Below are 17911 nucleotides of genomic sequence, written 5' to 3' on the forward strand. Positions count from 1 at the left end.
GGGGTTTGTCACGTTTGTCATTCGGGTCACCCAGGTCCCTGGAAAATGGTGGTCCCTTTGGGAATTCATGTGTGTAGCGTGCAAATAAGAAATGGGCTCTTTGGAGTGAAAGGGAGCTTCTCATGACCCTCCCGCCAGGTGGCCGTGGGTCTTCAGCATGGAGAGAGGTCTGCTTCCTGATCACGGGGTGCCAGGGCCTGGGGCTGCACGCAGGGCAGTGGTCAGCATGGGGGTGTCTTGGCTGTAGTCAGATCCCAGGAGGTGGGAGGCACAGGCTATCCTGGGGAGGCGGGCAGTGTGGGGGAACCGAGTGACCCTCAGTTATCACTGCTGTGTGACAGCCTGAAACTGAGGAACTTAGAACAGCGAAGTGTTCTTCCTCGTGGCTGTGTAGGTTGGCTGGGCGGCCCCTCTCCCGCTTGCTCCCGGCCGCCCCCATGGCTGGGTCAGCTGGAGGGTGGGCTGGGCCGAGGCTCCCAGCTGGCCTCATTCACGAGAGTGCTGTGGTGCTGGTGAGGGCTGGGTGGCCTCAGCTGTCCCCTCTGTGGCCTCTCGTCCTCCAGGAGGCGGGCCTGGCCGCTCTCACGGCACTCTCGGGCAGCGTTCCTAGAGGGGAAGGGGGAAGCTGGAAGACCTCTTAAGGCCTAGCCTCGGAAGTCGCATAATGTCACTTCTGCGCATTCTTTTGGTCAAAACAAGCCACAAGGCCAGACGAGGTTTTCTGAGAGTGGGAAAATGGACTCTTCCTCTTGCGGGGAGGAGCGGCAGAGTCTCATTGCAGAGAGACTGCGCATAGCAACAGGAGAAACGGTTGCAGCCGTCTTTGCAAACAGACTTCCGTACTGAACATAGGCAAGGGATTCGACGTCTCTGAGCCCCACTTTCTCCATCTATAAAGTGGGGGTCCCTACCTTGACCCCCACTTTATAGATGGAGTTTTGTTGGTTAGAAATCATGCACTTAAAGTGCTGCCACAGTGCCTGGAACAATAAAAGGTAGCTTTTATTATTCTTATTATTGCCAACGTCTTGGAGTAAGTAAGGAAACTGAGGCAGGCTCCCCGGTAGGTCTGTTTCCTGGCCTCTGACGCCCGTTCCAGAGCTCTTCCTCCCACTTCCCGGAGGCCCCGTCCCGTCTGGGCCACTGTCTGTCTGAGTGGAGTCCCGGGGCCTGGTCCCGGGGGGGTTCCTGTGCTCCAGGCGGTCTGATCTTGCAGACCTTACTCCCTGTCTCCTCACGGCCATGCCTCGCTGTCTGCCCCGGACCAATAACTTATTTATGATATGGAGTAAAAGCCAGACATCACCTCACATGGCTCCTCAGAGCAGAGCCCGCCTCCCATTTCAGCGAGGGCTGGTTTTATTTTTCTTCCTCGGCGTCTTCAGGCGGTGGCTGGAGGGAGGGCGGTCTCGGGGCTGCTCAGCGGGCTGGTGAGTGTGCCCGGGGCTGTGCTGGCCTCTCCACCTGCCCGCCAGCCTCAGCCTGGTGCAGGCCCGGCTGGGCTCTCGGTGCGCCCACGGAATTTCCGTGCTCCCCGGCCCTGCAGTGGAAAGTTCCCAAACCATCTGCCAGGCCTGGCACTCAATTTTCAGCACGTGGGCCTTGCCCTGCCTTCAGAGCCCTGAGGAACAACAGCAGTGCTAATATTTACACGCTGCCTCATCCCTGGCAGCACCAAGGAGCTCCCCGTCGATGTGAACTCGGCGTCTTCAGATGCTCCTTGTGTTAGGAAAACCTCTTGGTGACTCTCAGCTCAGTGTAATTCCCACAGTTCACCCTGACCTTGGCCTGAGTTGGAGACAGCCGTGGCTGGAAGAGGCTCTGGGGCCCTTAGTCTCCTCTTCATTTCCAGCCCAGGAAGCTGAGGCTCGGGGGAGGGAAGGGACTCACCCAGGGTCGGGCAGCAGCAGGTGAACGTGAGATGCTGGGGCTGGTGAGGTCCAGGGTCCCTGAATCCCAGTCCCTGTTCCCCATGATCCCAGGCGGCCTGTCTTGAGTCAGCAGGAAAGACCAAGTCTATGTGAACAGAGACTCAAGGTCATAGTGGAGTAAATATTCTAAGCAACGTAATGCACTTTTATTTACATAAAACTTTCTGTGATAGAAACAGTATGTATAGCCCTTTATATGAACAATTGGGTCTTGACCTTTCCTTCAGTGTTGCAACTAGGGATTGTATTATCTGAAACTGCTGTAGAAAATTCATCTGTGATGCATGGTGCAATATGCTTTTTAATTAAAGCTCTTCAATCCAAAAAATAAAAAATAAAATAGGTCATAAACTGGGGTGTTCAGTGATACAGTAGCCATGGCAACAACTTCAGAGCGATGAATGATAAAAGTGATGGGTCCAAAAGTGGCCCTCGGTGGGGGTGGGGGCGCCCTGGGAGCCCTTGGGCCTGGGAGGGCACTGAGTAGAGGTGTTTATGGGGTGCCCGCTGTGAGGGGGAGGGCTGCTCAACTTCTGCATGTCATTGTCTTCCCTAAAACTTGGAGGCCAACTAAGAAAAACAGATGGAGATGGCTCAGTTAGTGGGATTTGAAGCTCAAACGAACCTTCTGGCCTTTCTCAGCCCCACGTCACCATTGCCACTGTTTTATGCATTTTCAGAATATCGGGGAGCGAGTGGGCTGCTGTTACATACACATTACTTGTCATGGAACATTAAAAAACCCCAGTCTAATTTTCTTCTGCTTTCGGGAACACGCTGATGAAGCACTAGAACAGGCCCTTCTTAGAGAAGTGTCTGAAGGTGAGACCGGTCGCCAGGACCCGGCTGGTCTGAATGCAGACCTTGTTCCCAGCGGGTTGCTGAAGGCCTTTGTCAGCCTTTGTTTTTAAGCCAATCACATATTTACACCTTTGATCTGTCCAGGAAAAGCCTGTTGCTCCCCCCACCCCCAGCCACGTGCCCCATCCCCAGCAGAGGGTCACTTTCGCCCCTTAAGGCCAGCAGGAGCCCATGCTCTGAATTAGCTCTTCCAACCCACCAACTGCTGGCCTGGGTGCCCCGGGCATTTGATACTTTGTCACCTCATAATCCATAGTGCCTGGGTAGGGAGACTCTGGGTAAAATATGCCACCCCCTAATCCTTGGCCACAAGTGTGGGAAGGCAGATCTTGCACGAGGGCGGTTGGCCCGCGGGAGTTTGTGTGAAGGCCTGACCCGCAGGGCGCTTGTTTAAGATGGTTTCATTCCAGAGTCAGTTCTTGTCCCCCTGAAGCTGACGTCTAGAAGAGGGACAGATAGAGACATCTGGGCAGGAAGATAGCACCCCTCAAGAGCCACCGAGGCACAGAGGAGGGAACAGTGGTGGGTGACATCTGCGGGGAAGGGCCTTCCTGGCAGAGCTCACAGCAGGGGCCCGGGTGAACTCGTGTGGTTCCAGGCACGGAACAGGTCCCGTGTGGCTCCGGCGTGGGAGTTTCGTGCTAGTAATTCTGAAAGGGAAACAAAGGGGTGTCAGAAGAACAGCAAGCGCTCGGGTGGTGTGAGCCACCTCCTGTCTCTCCGGGACGGTGGCCTGAGCCTCCCTCGCTGCTCCCCCTTGCCCGCTGCAGACCATCCGCCCGCTGCAGCCAGAGCAGTCCTGTTAAAGTCTGAGTCCTCCCACGCACGATGTGCAACAGTCCTCCGGGAGAAGCCAGCCAGGCCATCATCCCTCCTCCTCGCCGCCCTCCCTGCAGGGCCATTCTTCCCAGGCACTGCCAGGGCCTGCCCTCAGCCCTCTCAGGCTTTCGATCTCATGTCACCTTCTCAGTGACACCTGGGATGTCACCTTCTCAGTGACATCCTCCCTGACCACCTTATTTAAAATTTCAACCTCTAGAGCTCTCTATTCCTCTGTTTACTTTTCCTCCATGGCTCTTTCCATTGGTATTTCTCCTTATTTATTGCTGTCTCCTCTCCTCTGTCGAGTGCTAGCTCCACGTGAAGGGGACGTTTTGGCCATGTCCCCAGCACCTACAACAGGGCCTGCTCAGTAATTACCTGGTGAATGAATGAATGAATGAATGAGTGGCATTGCAGGCAGAGGTGTAGGAGAAGCAACATTGTAGAGACACACGTGGACGTGTGAAGTGAGGGGAACAGGGCGAGGGCACCCGGTGGCCGCAGTCTGGTCACTGGCGTTGCTGGAGCTGGATAGACGTGCTTTGGGGAAGTATCAGAGTCTGAGAAATCTGGGACGCACACCGTGGAACACCGGGTGATGCTGGGCCTGGGCAGGATTAGAGTCAATAACGTGCCACCTTTGCTGGGGCTTTGGGTGTTGTCAGGAGCCACTTGTGGGGCCAGAGCTGGCCCCACACAGGAATTCAGGTGTCTAGGTCCACACCCCTTCCGTTCTCCGGTGCTCATCTGCCTTCCGTCAGAACCTTCTCGTTGGGCGCCACCAAGTGCCTCTCCTGTCACTCACTGCAGACCTGGCTGTGCGTCAGGCTCAGTGGTAAACACGTACATGCATGATCTCCTGCGGGGAAGAATGGCTTGAAACCAAGTCAGCACCCCTCTGGGCTGCCGTAGGGCTCAACCAAAGGGGAGGCTTGACTGGGACAGTGACCTGTTGGTCCCCTCTCGGGCTGGCCCTCTGCTGCTGAGGGCCTGGCCCCACTTTTTCCCTGGCGTGCATCTGAGCCGGAGGGTTCAGAGCGCAGGGCCTCGATGCAGGGCGCCGCTCCTCGGCTCAGGGCCTGGCAGCCACACGGCCTGCTGGCACTCGAGGGCTGCTTCCTGTCTGCTCGTCCCGAAGCTGCGGCCGCTGCCCAGACTTGGGGCCAAGCAAGGGGCCAGGCAGAGCTCCTGGCCCGAGCTTGGTGGGCTGTGGTGGTGACGGGGGTGGGGGGTCGGGAAGCCTCAGAGACACGTGGCTCCTGGGCACTGCGTAATGGAAACTCGGGGTGGCTGCCGGCCTGGCAAGGTCTGCCCCGGCTCTGGCTGGGCTGGGCGGGGTGTGGGTCGGGGAGGGGGTTTGCAGCGGAAGGGGGTCTGAGCACCCGCAGGTGAGAGCCCTGCCCTGCCTCTGGGGGGTGAGGTGGGGGTAGAAATAAAAAGCGAGCACCTCTCCTTTAAAAACATTTACCAAGCGTTTGAGAACCTGAGTGACTGTTCTCCGAGGACAGAGGAGGTTCTAGAGGACAGAGCCAGTGTCGCCTTCACGTCGATGTCAGCACAGAGGGACTGCTAATGACTGTCCTTACTCTCTGCACTGTGGACTCCCCAGCTTGCCCGTGGCCGCTCAGCAGATCACAGGCGCCCCAGAGGAGTCACACCTTTCTGGAGGAAGTGGTTAGGTGCCGAGCAGCCCCTGAGGCACAGCTCACGTGTGGTCTGCGTAGCCCTGGGTCTCGGCGTAAGGGGTCTGCAGTAACCCGGCCTGCCTGGACTCCCTGCCCCTGCCCCCCCGTTCAGGGCACCTGCGCATTGCCCACTCCTTTCCTCTCTTTCTTGTCCATTCCCTGCAGTATGTCGAACTCATTCCGGGTGGACACCCCCATGCTGCTACTGCTGTCTTTGTGAAACGTGGATGACCACTTAAACATTCCTTTTCGTGCCATTCCCCTGTTTGGAAGCCTCCAGGGTTGGGCCGAGTGTTTCCCAGCCCCAGCTGCACACCAGAAGCCGCTGGGCAGCTTCCAGAACGTCCTGACCCTGAGCCCCACCCACCGAGATTGGGATGTGGCCCGGGCAGCAGCAGTTTTGCAGGTACCCCAGGCGATTTTAACAAGCACGCAGGGGCAAGGACCGCTGCCGTCCCATCCTGGAGAGTGTACTGTGTTTGACAGAGAAGCAGGGGTCAGGTCATTGAGGACCAGGAGAGCCGGGCGGAGGAGGGAAGAAAAGGAGACCACCGCCCTGCTGTGGGCCAGGCCCCAGGAGGGCCGTTTCCCATTCTTTATTCATCTCATCTGCCCAGTAACTGGTTTCAGATGTGGAAACTGAGGCTTGGAGAGGGCCTGTGCCGCGTAGCTGGGCAGGGCCCTGGCTGGGATGGAAGCCCCAGCGTTCACCCCCCAGTGCCACCTCTACACCTCCTGGCAGGAAAGTGGGATGTCAGGGAAGGAGGGTTACGTGGTGTTTCTTTCTTTTTTTTAAAAAACTTTGTCTTAGGGAATGGGAGTTATATGATTATTACCTACTCGCTGTACTAGGCAGCCATTCTGTGCAGCATCGCTTGCCTTTTGAGATAAGAAAATCATAGAAAAGTTAGAAAATACCTAAAAGTTTAAAGCGCAGAAAATTGCCTACCATCTTGCCACCCAGAGACAGCTCCCTAACAGCCGGGTACATCTCTTCCCTGCCTTTCATCTGCACGTGTTCTTTCTCACCTTTAAAATCACACTCTGCCAGTCTCTTATTTGGGGAGAGGACTTTTCCCTATAGGATGCTCAACCACTGGGATTTCTTTTCTCTCAGGGATTCTTGCCTACGGGTGGGGCATCTGAGCAGGTCAGAGCCAGGCCAGAGTGGAGCCAGGGGTTACAGACAGACCTTTTGTGGTTCTAGAAAGTTGTTCCCAGCCCCGAGTCTGCCCCCGCAGGCCCCGTTCCCCAGCCATTGGCGCTCCCAGGCAGACCATGAGTGACGATAATGAGAATCACAGCAGCACACGCAAAGGCTTCCACAGCCCTCGCGGCATGGAGGGGACCATTCTACGCGCCTTGCGTCTATCACTTTATTGGATCAGCCCTGCAAAGTGGGTCTGTTACAATCCTGAGGCACAGGGATGCCAGGTTACTTGCCCAAGATGACGTGATTTGAGAGTCGCAGAGTCAGGATTTGAACCCAGGGACTGTCTGGCTCCGCGGTCTCTGCATTTACCCACCACACCCGCCATATTGCTTCTCCCCGGAGAAGGATTCTTGCTGCAGATGGGCCAGGCCCAGCAAGACCTCAGTAGACTTTCACCCGGCACCTCCCAGGGTGTGGGGCCTGCAGATGTCGTGACCTTGGGAACTGAGGCCCAGTGGTCATCCCAGATAACTACCTCCAGCTGGCGGAGGCCCTCTGCTTCCTGGTGTTTCTTTACGCCTTTGGCCTGTTCTGGGAGGTCTGATGCTGCCGGTGTGGGGTGTGGCATAGCGTGCCAGTTGAGGACAAGCCTGGAAGGTTTCAGCTCCATCCTCCAAGGGCTCCTTCTTCCTGCCTGTCCCCAAGGCCGCAGCTCAGTCAGAATCAGCCTTCAGACCTCCTTTGGCTTGGGCTGAGGACTTGGCAGCCGCAGCCTCCAGCAGAGCTCCCATGGCTTGGGGCTTCCACATCAGGTTCGAATTATATGAGATCTCAGCGTCGGCAGGCTTTCTTTCATCCCAGCCACGCTGACTCCCGCTTCCATGGTAGCGGGCCGCCTGCATGCTGCACGCGTGTCGTCTCTGTGCACGAACGTCTGCCGTCTGCTGGAGCATGTCTTGTCTCAGTGTGTGTCATCTCCGTGCATGTCCCTCACCTCCCTGCATGCGTGTTGCCTTTTTTAACAGCTTTGTTGATAAATAATTTACATACCATGCAATCCACCCATTTAAAGCGTACAATTCAATGGTTCTTAAAATTATATTCACAGATATGTACAGTCATCACCACGGTCAATTTTAGAACATTTTCATCACTTCAAAAAGAGACCATATGCCTTTTGGCCATCACCCCCTAATCCAACGTTACCCCAGCCTTTGGCAACCAGGAATCTACTCTCTGCGTCTGTGGATTTGCCTCTTCCGGACATTTCATGTGAATGGAATCGTATACGACCTTTGCGTCTGGCTTATTTGACGTGGCATCATGTTTTAAAGGTTCATCCATCTTGTAGCATGTGCCAGCGTGTCGTTCCTTCTTATGGCCAAATAATATCCATTGTACAGATATACATATTTTCTTTACCCATTCAGCCGTTGGTGGGCATTTAGCTTGTTCCCGTCTTTTGACTACTATGAATGATGCTGTGAACATTCGTGTACAAGGTTTTTGTGTGGACATGTGTTTCCTTTCTCCTGGGTGCTTACCTAGGAGTGGGATTGCTGGATCCTGTGGTTACTCTGTTTAATCATTTGAGGAATTGCCAGATGATTTTCAAAGTGGCTGCACCATTTTACGCTCCCACCAGGAACGTATGTGGTTCCAGTTTCCTCGCCAGCACTTGTTATCTGACTTCTGGATTCAAGCCATTCTGTTTCCCTGTGGTTTTGATTTGCATTTCCCTGAGGACTAATGATGTTGAACATCTTTTCATGTGCTTGTCGGCCATTTGTATATCTTCCTTGGAGAAATGTCTATTTTTAGAGGTTTTGCCTGTTTTAAAATTGGGTTGTGTTTTAATTATCTAGTTGCAAGACTTGTGTTCCTCAGACAAGTCCCTTATCGGGAGAGCAGAGGCTGCTCTCTCATGACTTTCTGCACCCCGCACCCCACCCTCACCCAGCCTAGCAAGCTATCCACGCTTCATACAGACACAAGGACATGTTGAGGGAGGAAGGGATCTGGGTCACCTTGAAGAGTCCTGGTAGGAGTGGTGGGCCCAGGGTGTCGGGGTGTGTGGGGTGGGGCTGCCCCTCTTACCTACCATGAGTCAGAGACAACAGCCCAGGCAGGATGACCCATTGGAGGGGTGTCCCCTGTGGGTTACACTGGGTGCCACTTTCAGCTAAACTGACTGACAGAACCACCAGAGCTTGGCAGACTTGAAAAGACCCGGCTCTCTGTGCCCGCCCCTCTCCCTCTGTTTTTGGCTTGAGCAACTAGGAAAAGATAGTGCCATTTGCTGAGATGAGGAAGACAAAGGGGGTAATATGTGTGAGTGTCCAAGACTTTAAGGTTTGAAACATCCAATGGGGGTCCTGGTCTCTGTCACGGAGGCTACTGGATCATCATACAAGGAATTCCGGGAGTCAGGGCTGGGGATGTCATTTGGGAGTTATCTGCAAACACGGTATTTAAAGCCATGGAATTGAGGAAATGCCCAGGGAGAGCGTGTGGTTGGAGGAGCTGAGTGAGACGAGGACAAAGGAGTGATTGCTGGCCCTGCCACGTGGCGGTCACAGGTGGGCAGTCTGCAGTGGTGGCTCTAGAGGCCATTGGGGGCGGGTAGAGGAGAGGCCACGCAGCACGGAGGCAGTGAGTGTGGACAAGCTGCCCGCAGTGGAAGGGAGCGGAGACCTGCGGCAGCGGCTGCACAGGGACGGAAGGGAGGGAGTGTTGCAGATGGGAGATGCTGATGGGTGCAGTCTCGTGGGGAGGGACATCGCAGCAATGCTGGGAAGAGCGGTCCTGATCGTAGGAGGTGAGTCGTTGAGGAGGTGACAGGAGGTGATCCTGAGCACAGGGTGGAGGGGCAGCACCCGTCCGCAGGAGAGGAGAGGGGCCCAGCTGTGGGCGGACTGTTCACAACAGGGGGTACAGGCTGGCTGGGCTGGGGGGTGTTGGGAGTCTGAGCCATCTGGGAGAACCCAGCTCGTCTTGTGCTCACATGAGGTGTGTGGCTGCTGAGTTTACGTGAGACCACTTGGCACCTGCGTGCTCACATGGAGTGGGTGGATGTTTGGGCTGAGCCAGGGCAGCGGAGCAGAGAAGCTTCCCTGGGAGAGCAGGATGGAGGGAAAGTGGGTAAGAGAGTTGTGCATCTAGACCAAGAGGTCAAGGTGGTGAGAATGGACGTGAGGGCTTTCGGGGGTGGGTGAAACATGCCTTGGAAGTCTTGATGAAGTTCGGTGATAGCTGGAGCCAGGTGCCAGGGTGAGGTGAGCAGGACAGTGGGGGAAGGGGAGGAGCCGCCTTCAGTCGAGGTTGTAGCAGATTGTAGCAGCCTGTTGTCCAGGAGGCCGCCGGGGGACATGCACACAGATGCAGGTGGCTGTGTTGGGGGAGAACAAGCCGCCCTTCAGGACCCTGGTGGGAGCTGTTTCTGACCCTTATGTGTGTACCCCGGCCTCCAGCTGCTGGGTTTTCTTTCGTTTGCTGCAGCGAAACAAACAGTTTCTAGCTGGATTTGCTGGGAGCCTAGACCCCGAGACAGCACAGCCGGCCAAGGGCTGTCCGTGGCCGTAAAACCCTAGTGATGGAATTTCCAGAACGAGTTCAGGCCCGAGGATGCACTGTCCTTGTGAGGTGGTGGGCTGGGTGACGGGGAGGTGGCCTGCTCTGCTGCATTCTCCCCTGGGGAGGCCTCGTGTGGGCCAGCCTCGAAGGCGAGAGAAGAGGAGACCTGGCCCACCTCTCAGCCGGCTCCACTGGAGCTGCCGTCTTGCACTGGGGCCTCCTTCCGGGCATTCAGTGGAGGACATTACGAGTCCAGAGGGGCAGCATGGGGACTCAGGACCCCCTTTCCCAGAAGGCCTGCAGCTGTCCTCTCAGGCCACGCCACTTACACCTGCCTGGACCCCAGGCTGGTCCTTGCTCATCATCCTCATCGTCTCTGTGCCCAGCACAGACTGAGCCTGTTCGTGCCCAAGTGTGGGCTTTCCTCCGCCTGAGGACACGTTTTGCTGTCCTTGGGGCTCTCTTCTGTGGCCTCCCTGGAGGTCTGCTCGTGGGCTGAGCGAACCCTTGCCTCCCAGTTCACACACACACACGTGCCATTTGAGAATAAACACATTTACATATTAATACATACATGCATCTATACATACATAACTTCAAAACAATCTGGCTTCTGTTACCTGCTGAAACAGTTGGGACGTCACCCTGACAGTAGACAGCTGCCGGTGACCAACTGAACTCGCTTGTTGTGGCCCATGGCAGGACACACGGCTAGTTCTAAGCCCGCACTCACTTCCCCAGGTGCCACCTGACCGTCTTCTTCGGGTGCCCTGGAGTGACATCCTACACTTGGGGGCTTCCCTCGACGGGAACCTGGATTGGGAAACCTCAGCATGGCCGGGAGGCCTTTGGATGAATAGGCAGCAGAAGGTGTCACCTTTGCAACCAAAACGATGTCACTAGCCACGTTGGGAAAGTCAAACAGTCCTTCCCTCCCTCTCCACCGCCCCCCAGTCGCCCCTACACACCTCCCAGGGGAGGCATCGCACAAGCAGCCACGTTGCGGGGGGGCGGGGGGGTTACAGCATGGCTGAGGGTGGTCAGACCTGTGCATTGGAGAGTTTCCAATTGGAGAAACGGGCCAAGGACCTACGCGGTATGTGGCTCAGTTGGACATGATCAATGATTCTTTGTTTTGTTTTTATTGTGTGAAGAACCTTTTTAGTACGTATTTCTTACTTATTTACTGTTTGCATAAGAATGAGGTATGGGTGGAAATAGATATGGCTGACATTTATTTTCTAGCCTACCAGGATTTATTTCTCTTCTTTTCTTGATTTTCTTATACAGAAATATGAGTTGATTTTAGTACTTTAAAATGAGCTACCACTTTTCCGAAATATAAACATCTCGTAAATTGAGAGACGGGAGTAATTTAGCGAGGAGGCAGAGAGCCAGAAAGTTCTCACTGCCAGTGTGTCTGCCCTGTGGTGCCTGGTTTCCTGGCCAGGACAGGGGTTCGAGGGAACTTGGGCCAAACCTCTCAGCGTGCAGATGGGGAAACCGAGGTCCGAGAGGAGGGGACTGATTCTGTCCTGCCTCCTGATCTGGAGGCCAAGCTTGCCTTCCTGTTCTCTCTCCAGGGAGAGGGTCTCCAAGGCCTGGGGGGAGCCCAGACCTGGACAAGAGCCACCTGTCAAGGCCTGGGTACAACACACAAGACATTATGGGGACAAGGGCAGTCTCTGGGGAGGTTCTGCCCTTGATCTGTGGGGGGCCGATAGGATCCACAGTCACAGGGAAATTTAGAAACTTATTTCCCACTTGCATATCACAGGGCTTGGGTCTAACTCTTTTGTCCTAAACGGTTAAAAGAGGGGTGGTGTGGGGGAGAGAGAGATTTTTTTAACCCTTCCCTGGGGAGAGGCCTGAGGGTGTGGCGGCTGGACCCAGGCTCCTGGGGCTCCCTTTCTCCTGGAGAAAAGTTGATGAGGCTGGGTTGTGGGAGGTGGGTGAGAATCCCTTTAGGCTGCAGGGCAGTGGGAGGGGACTTTTCCTCTAGGGGCCGTGTGCTGTCTCCTCTGTTCTCACTTGGGGTGGGAGGTGGGCTGACTGCAAGGGCGGGTCTTGCCCAGGGGCGGAAGTGAGCAGACCATACCAGAGGCCCCGTTTTCTTGCTCTGAGCAGCCCCCAAGGGCAGAAACAGGCCCAGGGTTGACCCGAGGTGATAGAGCACAGTGGTTACGAGCCAGGCAGAGCTGACACTTACTCGCTGGGTGACTTTGGGCAAATTACTTAACCTTTTTGGACCTCTGTTTCCTCATCCATGAAGTGGATCTGATATTAGTGCCTACCTCACAGGGCTGTAAAGATGGAATAAGATGATATATAAGTGGTAGGTACTGTTATTAATAATAACAATGATAATAAAACAGTTTATAAAGGATGGAATGTAGGGAAGTGTGTTTTAGCCCAATAAAATGTTAGGAGTGTCCCTACACAGAGTATGTTATATGTTGAGGGAGGGAGCTCTCTATCACTGGAGGCATCCAAGCAAAAGTTAGAAATCCACTGACTGGGGATGTTGTCGAGGTGTGAAGCCTCCTCACAGGCGGCAGAGCTGCAGTGGCCTTGGAGGTGTGCGCTGGGCCTGGAGGCCACCAGCTGGCCCTTCTGCCCCAGGTCCTCAAGTCCCCTTGGAGACAGGCCTCCTTTGGGGGTCTGCAGGGCTGCAGTGGCAGAGGCCCTTGGATTTGGCCACCACTTGTTGTCCAGGTTTGGGTGCAGCCTCTGCCCGTGAGCCTGAATGCCCCTGTGATCCCCAACTCTGTCTTTCCTCCCTCACCCAGGGGCCCCTCTTCCAGGAGTTCCCTTCCCTTCTCAAGTGGGTTTTTTTGCCACCCTAACAATTTCTCCCTTCTTCGGATGCAGTCATCTCCCTTCCTCCAGCTGTGGGGGTCTAGCCAGGGTTGCCAGTCCCTGGGTGACCGTGTGACCCAACCTGGACAACCACAGCCCTCCCTGGGACTTCACGGATGAGACTATGCAGGGAGAGCCTCCTTGTCTCTGGCGGCAGAGTGGGGATGTGCCCACCTGGACGGGGGACACAGTCTGGGAGAAGAAGCCGGTGCGGAGGGTCCTGAGGGAGCCAAGGTGGGTGGGTGTCTCACTTGCAGTCCCTGCCCCTGCTGTGGTGTGTCACGGGGCTGTGGGGCCAGTCCATTCCCCTTCGGGCCAAGGATTTCTGGCCCTTGTACCAGGAGCCTGATGGACACCCGTCCTCCAGGACCCACAGATGTAACCCCCCTCTGGGACGCGTGTCCACACCCTCCATAGCACCAGGTGGGACGTTCGCCATCCTTGGTGCCTCCAGGCGATGAGGAGCTCACCGCCGAAGGCTGGGCCTTCTGTGTATGTTTCCCCTGCCCCGGCAGGCACGGAGCAGGGGTGAAGTCACTGTGCTTCGCGCAAATGGACGTGTGCTCAGTATGTGTGACATTTCAACAAGCGCATCAGACAATTGAGTACCACCTGATAAAGTGGTTGCTGGGGAAGCCTCAAACTCCTTCTGGTAATGCTGCGTCTTTGCCTAGAACATTTGCCTAGAACTTTGCCTAGATTGAGTCTGTTCATGAAGCTCAGAAGGCACCCGTCTTGGTTTTAATCCCAAATGGTGTTTTCAGTTTGATTAATAGAAATAGCTGGAAGGGACATGAAAAAGGTTGGCCGCTGCTGGGGATTTAGTGGTGGGTGTTCAGTCGGTCTTGGAGCAGAGGGGGCTCCCTAAGGGGCAACGTCAGAGCAGGCTGAGGAGGGAAAATTGGTGGGATTGAGTTGCAGAAAGTTGCCGCAGTTCCAATTCAAATGGGGAAGGTCCAGTCGATGTATAAAAACGGTTCCTTCATTCAAGGCTTTGTGTTCACAGCTGCACTCCCAGGCCCCGGTATGTGCTCGGCGCTCAATAGATATTTGTTGAATAAGCGAAGGAATTCAACAAATATTTATTTGTTAAATATTGCCTACTATTTTCCACGCACTGTGGTAGGTCTTACTGCTTTATAGACATGACGTGTTTTGTGTGTGTGCACACATATGTTAACTCACATCTAGCTGTGTGTGTCACTGGCCTCTGTGATCACCACCTTCGTTGGGAGGTAATAGCACATTTGCTGGGCTTGGCCAATGTTATATTTTTATGTTTTTATTTCCAAGGCCAACACTGATTTTTTTTTTTTTAAGGGAATGTTTTTTTTTTTTGCCGGTGGTTGTAAGCAGAGTTTACTGATGGGGAGGGGCTGGGGAGGCAAGCTCCAGCGAGTGTCCAGGACTCAGCTGGCCCCTTGGCATGCAGGGTCAGCTGGAGGTCAAAGGGGGGAGGTCACAAGAGAATGGGTGATATGGGACTTTGTGACCACCCCAGGGCTGTATTTACAACGGGGGGCCTGCTGGTCTCCACCTCCTTTAAGGGAATATTTTGATGCAGGGTACAAATTAGATTCAAGACAGAGCATGCACTCCTGGTCACCACCCTGGCTCCTTTGTTGCCAGTGGGCATGAGCCCCCCTGTCCCCCTCGTGTGCATGCATGCGTGCTGTAAACCTCAAACAATGGCCTTTGTGTTGGAGTGGGGGCCCGGCACCCACCTTAGGGGTAATGAGCCTTTGTCGGGAGGATTTTCCCTCCTATCTTCCCGTAGGTGAAGCCAAACCCGTGTGATGTGCTTTGCCCTGGGACGTGGTGCCTTGGTGTGTGCGCGTATTCCTTGTGGCAGTGGCTTTCGTGCCTCTGCCCTTTTCAAAGCAGTGGAGCCCTTTGTTTAAATGACTTTTTATGTGGCACCCCACGGGCACACAGCACAGTAAAAGTGGATCTGCTTTGCCTACACCTCCCCCGACTTCCCTGCCAGTGAACTTCACTGCAAACCAAGGCCCTGGGGGAAGGGCGTGCACACACACAGTCACACGCGTTTGTGTTCACGGACGTTCACCTGTTGGCGTGCACCGTGTGTTCATGCGTCTTCTCTCTCTGCCCTCTTTCCCCGGTTCAGGCGGGCCTCATCCGCACAGACAGCGCTGACTACTTCATTGAGCCCCTGGAGCGGGGGCAGCAGGACAAGGAGGCCATCGGGAGGACGCATGTGGTGTACCGGCGGGAAGCCGTCCAGCAGGAGTGGGCGGAGCCGCACGAGGACCTTCACAATGAAGGTAGGCCATGGGCAGGGGCCCCAAGCGCTACTTCTGGCCTTAAGCTCTCAGTGCCTGACCTTAGTCTTCTCATCTGTAAAATGAGGCCGGGCCACATATATCAATACCTGATGTACTAGCAGGGAAACCCCAGTAGGTTCTAGGAGCTACTATGACTGGCTGGAATTAGGGGACAGGAGAGCCACTTGTGTCCTGAACTGTGGTCCTTGGGACTCCAGAGGTCTTTCAGGGGCTCACCATTGCTTCTCAAAGCCATTTCTGAGCCAAGGCAGAGATAGAATGGCTGCAGTTAGTGCTTCCCTCAAAAAATCAACTAAACCCTGTAGGCGCCCCAGGAAGGAAGTTCCTGGGGTACTTGTAGGGAGGCTGCCTGCTGTCAAGGCACCGGGGTCAGCTTTTGTCCAATAGACCATTTTTAAATCCTGCCTCTAACTTGATCTACTGTGTGACCTTAGACAAGTTACTTCATGTCTCTGAGCCTCATTTTCCTAATCAGTAAAGTGGAGATGATCAATGTCTACCTGTTAAGGTTGTTATATAAACATCTCAGCATGGAACTTGGCACATAGTAGGTGCTTGATAAATGGTAGCTCTCATTATGGTATTGTTATTAAGGGCAGCTACTGACATATTCGGGTGGGAGCCCCCTGAGGGCAAGGGCGTCCCTGCACCTTGGGGACCAGTGTAGGAGGCCACACAAGCAGGGACGCTCAGGACCCGTGGTCGAGCAGGTGAAATGGTGGATGATGGGTTCTGGTCCTGGCCCAGGGCCCACTTCCTAGTGCAACTTAGCTTTGTCACGAAGCCCCTTTGGGCGAGAGGAGATGAGAAGGCCCAGGATGGAACTGGTTGTAAGTGGCCACACCCTTGTGCCAGGGCCCTGCGGGGAGGCACCCAGCGTGAGAGAATGCCTGCAAACCAGTTATCCTCCAGCTGCTTTCCAAGTGTCACTCACAAGAGAAGTCCCCCACCAGGGCCAGGATGGCTCTGCAGGCCTGGAGTGGGGGGCGGGGCCTCCAAGCACAGGGGTGGATTTCAGGGCACCCTTCCCTCCACCACGGCTGGGAACAGGGAACAGTCACCCTTGGGCTCCATTTTATTTGAGGCCAATTCTGAATCAAAAGACCATAAATGCTGCCCCCTTTGGGGAAGAGACCTTGGGAAGTGCAGCCCCGGTTGGCGGCTGGGAAGCTGAGACCTTGAGCACACGGAGCTGGGGTTCAGGCCCAAGGTGACGTGGGCACAGCTCTTCCCTCACCTCGAGCTGCCCGGATGGAACCTATCTATGTTCCTCCCGGGTAAGACCAGGGCAGGAGAGGACTTTCTTGGAAATCTGTGACTCACACTTCTATTTGAAGGCCGGTTGTGGGTCCGAGCCCAGTGTGTGGAGCAGCATTTCTCGGTGCATCTGTCTCTATTTCGCAGGCTCGGCTGAGACGAGAGGCGTCTTTGCAGCCCTTCGGGTGTACTTCTCGGCTCGCAGAGGGATGCCTCAGAGCCTGGCTGGCGGCCAGGGCAAGGCTTCCCAGCAGCCTCTCTCAGGCCGGCCCCATCCCGTGCAGGTGTCCCTGCCCTTGGGCCCTCAGACCCTGGAGTGCCCTGGATCTGTCCCGTCTCCCACCCAGACTGGGGACCAGGAGAACAGGTGCCAAGTGTCCATCTCTGGGTCACCCACGGCAGCGCCTCCCTCCCGGGACTGTGTCCAGCTGTCCTGGAGGAGAGAGGAGGCGTCAGAGGCTCCGTCCTAGGGGGTCTCCAGCTGAGCTGAGACTGGGGAGGGGCCTCCTGCCCTGGGCTCCACTGTGAAGGGTCTTAGTGGGTGTGCCGGTGAACTTGGCGTGGAGGGGACTGTTCCTCTTGGCACTCAGGGTCTGGCCTCAGCTGCTGCTTCCTGAAGCGCACACTCGTGGCACATGCACACACACACCTGAGCCACACACCCACACTGACACACAGACACACTGACCTCACCCGCACACTCGTGCTCACACACGGGCATGCATGCCCACCCATGCACTCCAGCTCACACAGACACACACACACTCACCCACCCACACTCTCAGGCTTACACACCCACGCAGACTCACACCCACCCCTGCACCCACACTGACACATACACTCACCCACCCACACTCTCAGGCTTACACACCCACACAGACTCACACCCACCCGTGCACCCACACTGACACAAACACATCCACCATACACCCAAACTCACACACAGATACAAGCACACACTCACACCCACGCTCACAAACACACACACACACACACTCTCACACTCACGCATATGCACACACGTCCTTGATGGGCCCCAGAGAAGCGTGAAGTGATTCGTTCTCAAGGGCTCCAGTGAGAAACGGGACAGTGAGGGTCCAGAGGTGGGACTTCCCTTGGCTGGACCCTGGATGCTCGCGGCTCCTCCTGCAACCCGTGGTCCTGCTCTTCACAACGCCTTTCCACCCCCAGGCCCCCCCGAGGACATGAGCGGGGCACGTGCCCCTGTGGCCAGAGCTCCAGCCCTCCCATCCTAAGGGCAGCCAGCCAGGCTGGGGCTCAGGGCTGTTGCTGCTGCTATTTTTTAAAAAAATCGAGATAAAATTCATTATTTTAACCATTTTAAGGTATATAATTTAATTTTTTTAACTGAGCATGTTTAACAATTGGCCTGCAAAATTCCAGAAAATGTAATAGTTCTTGTGAGCTGGTATGAGCCAGCTCCAGTGCGTCTTACATGTAATG

General features: G+C 55.3%; 1 protein-coding gene across 1 annotated transcript in view; it reads left to right on the top strand.

The window, feature by feature from the left end:
• Positions 1-13436: 13436 nt before the first annotated feature.
• ADAMTS14 (ADAM metallopeptidase with thrombospondin type 1 motif, 14) overlaps positions 13437-17911 on the top strand; it is a 45676-nt gene continuing 41201 nt past the window's right edge. Inside the window, exons 1-2 of the mRNA XM_012663962.1 lie at positions 13437-13451; positions 15013-15169. Of these exons, the coding sequence (XP_012519416.1) occupies positions 13437-13451; positions 15013-15169 (172 nt within the window). The remainder of the gene's footprint in view (positions 13452-15012; positions 15170-17911) is intronic.

This window comes from Propithecus coquereli, unplaced genomic scaffold (assembly GCF_000956105.1).
Source record: "Propithecus coquereli isolate 6110/MARCELLA unplaced genomic scaffold, Pcoq_1.0 Scaffold846, whole genome shotgun sequence".
Lineage (NCBI taxonomy): Eukaryota > Metazoa > Chordata > Mammalia > Primates > Indriidae > Propithecus > Propithecus coquereli.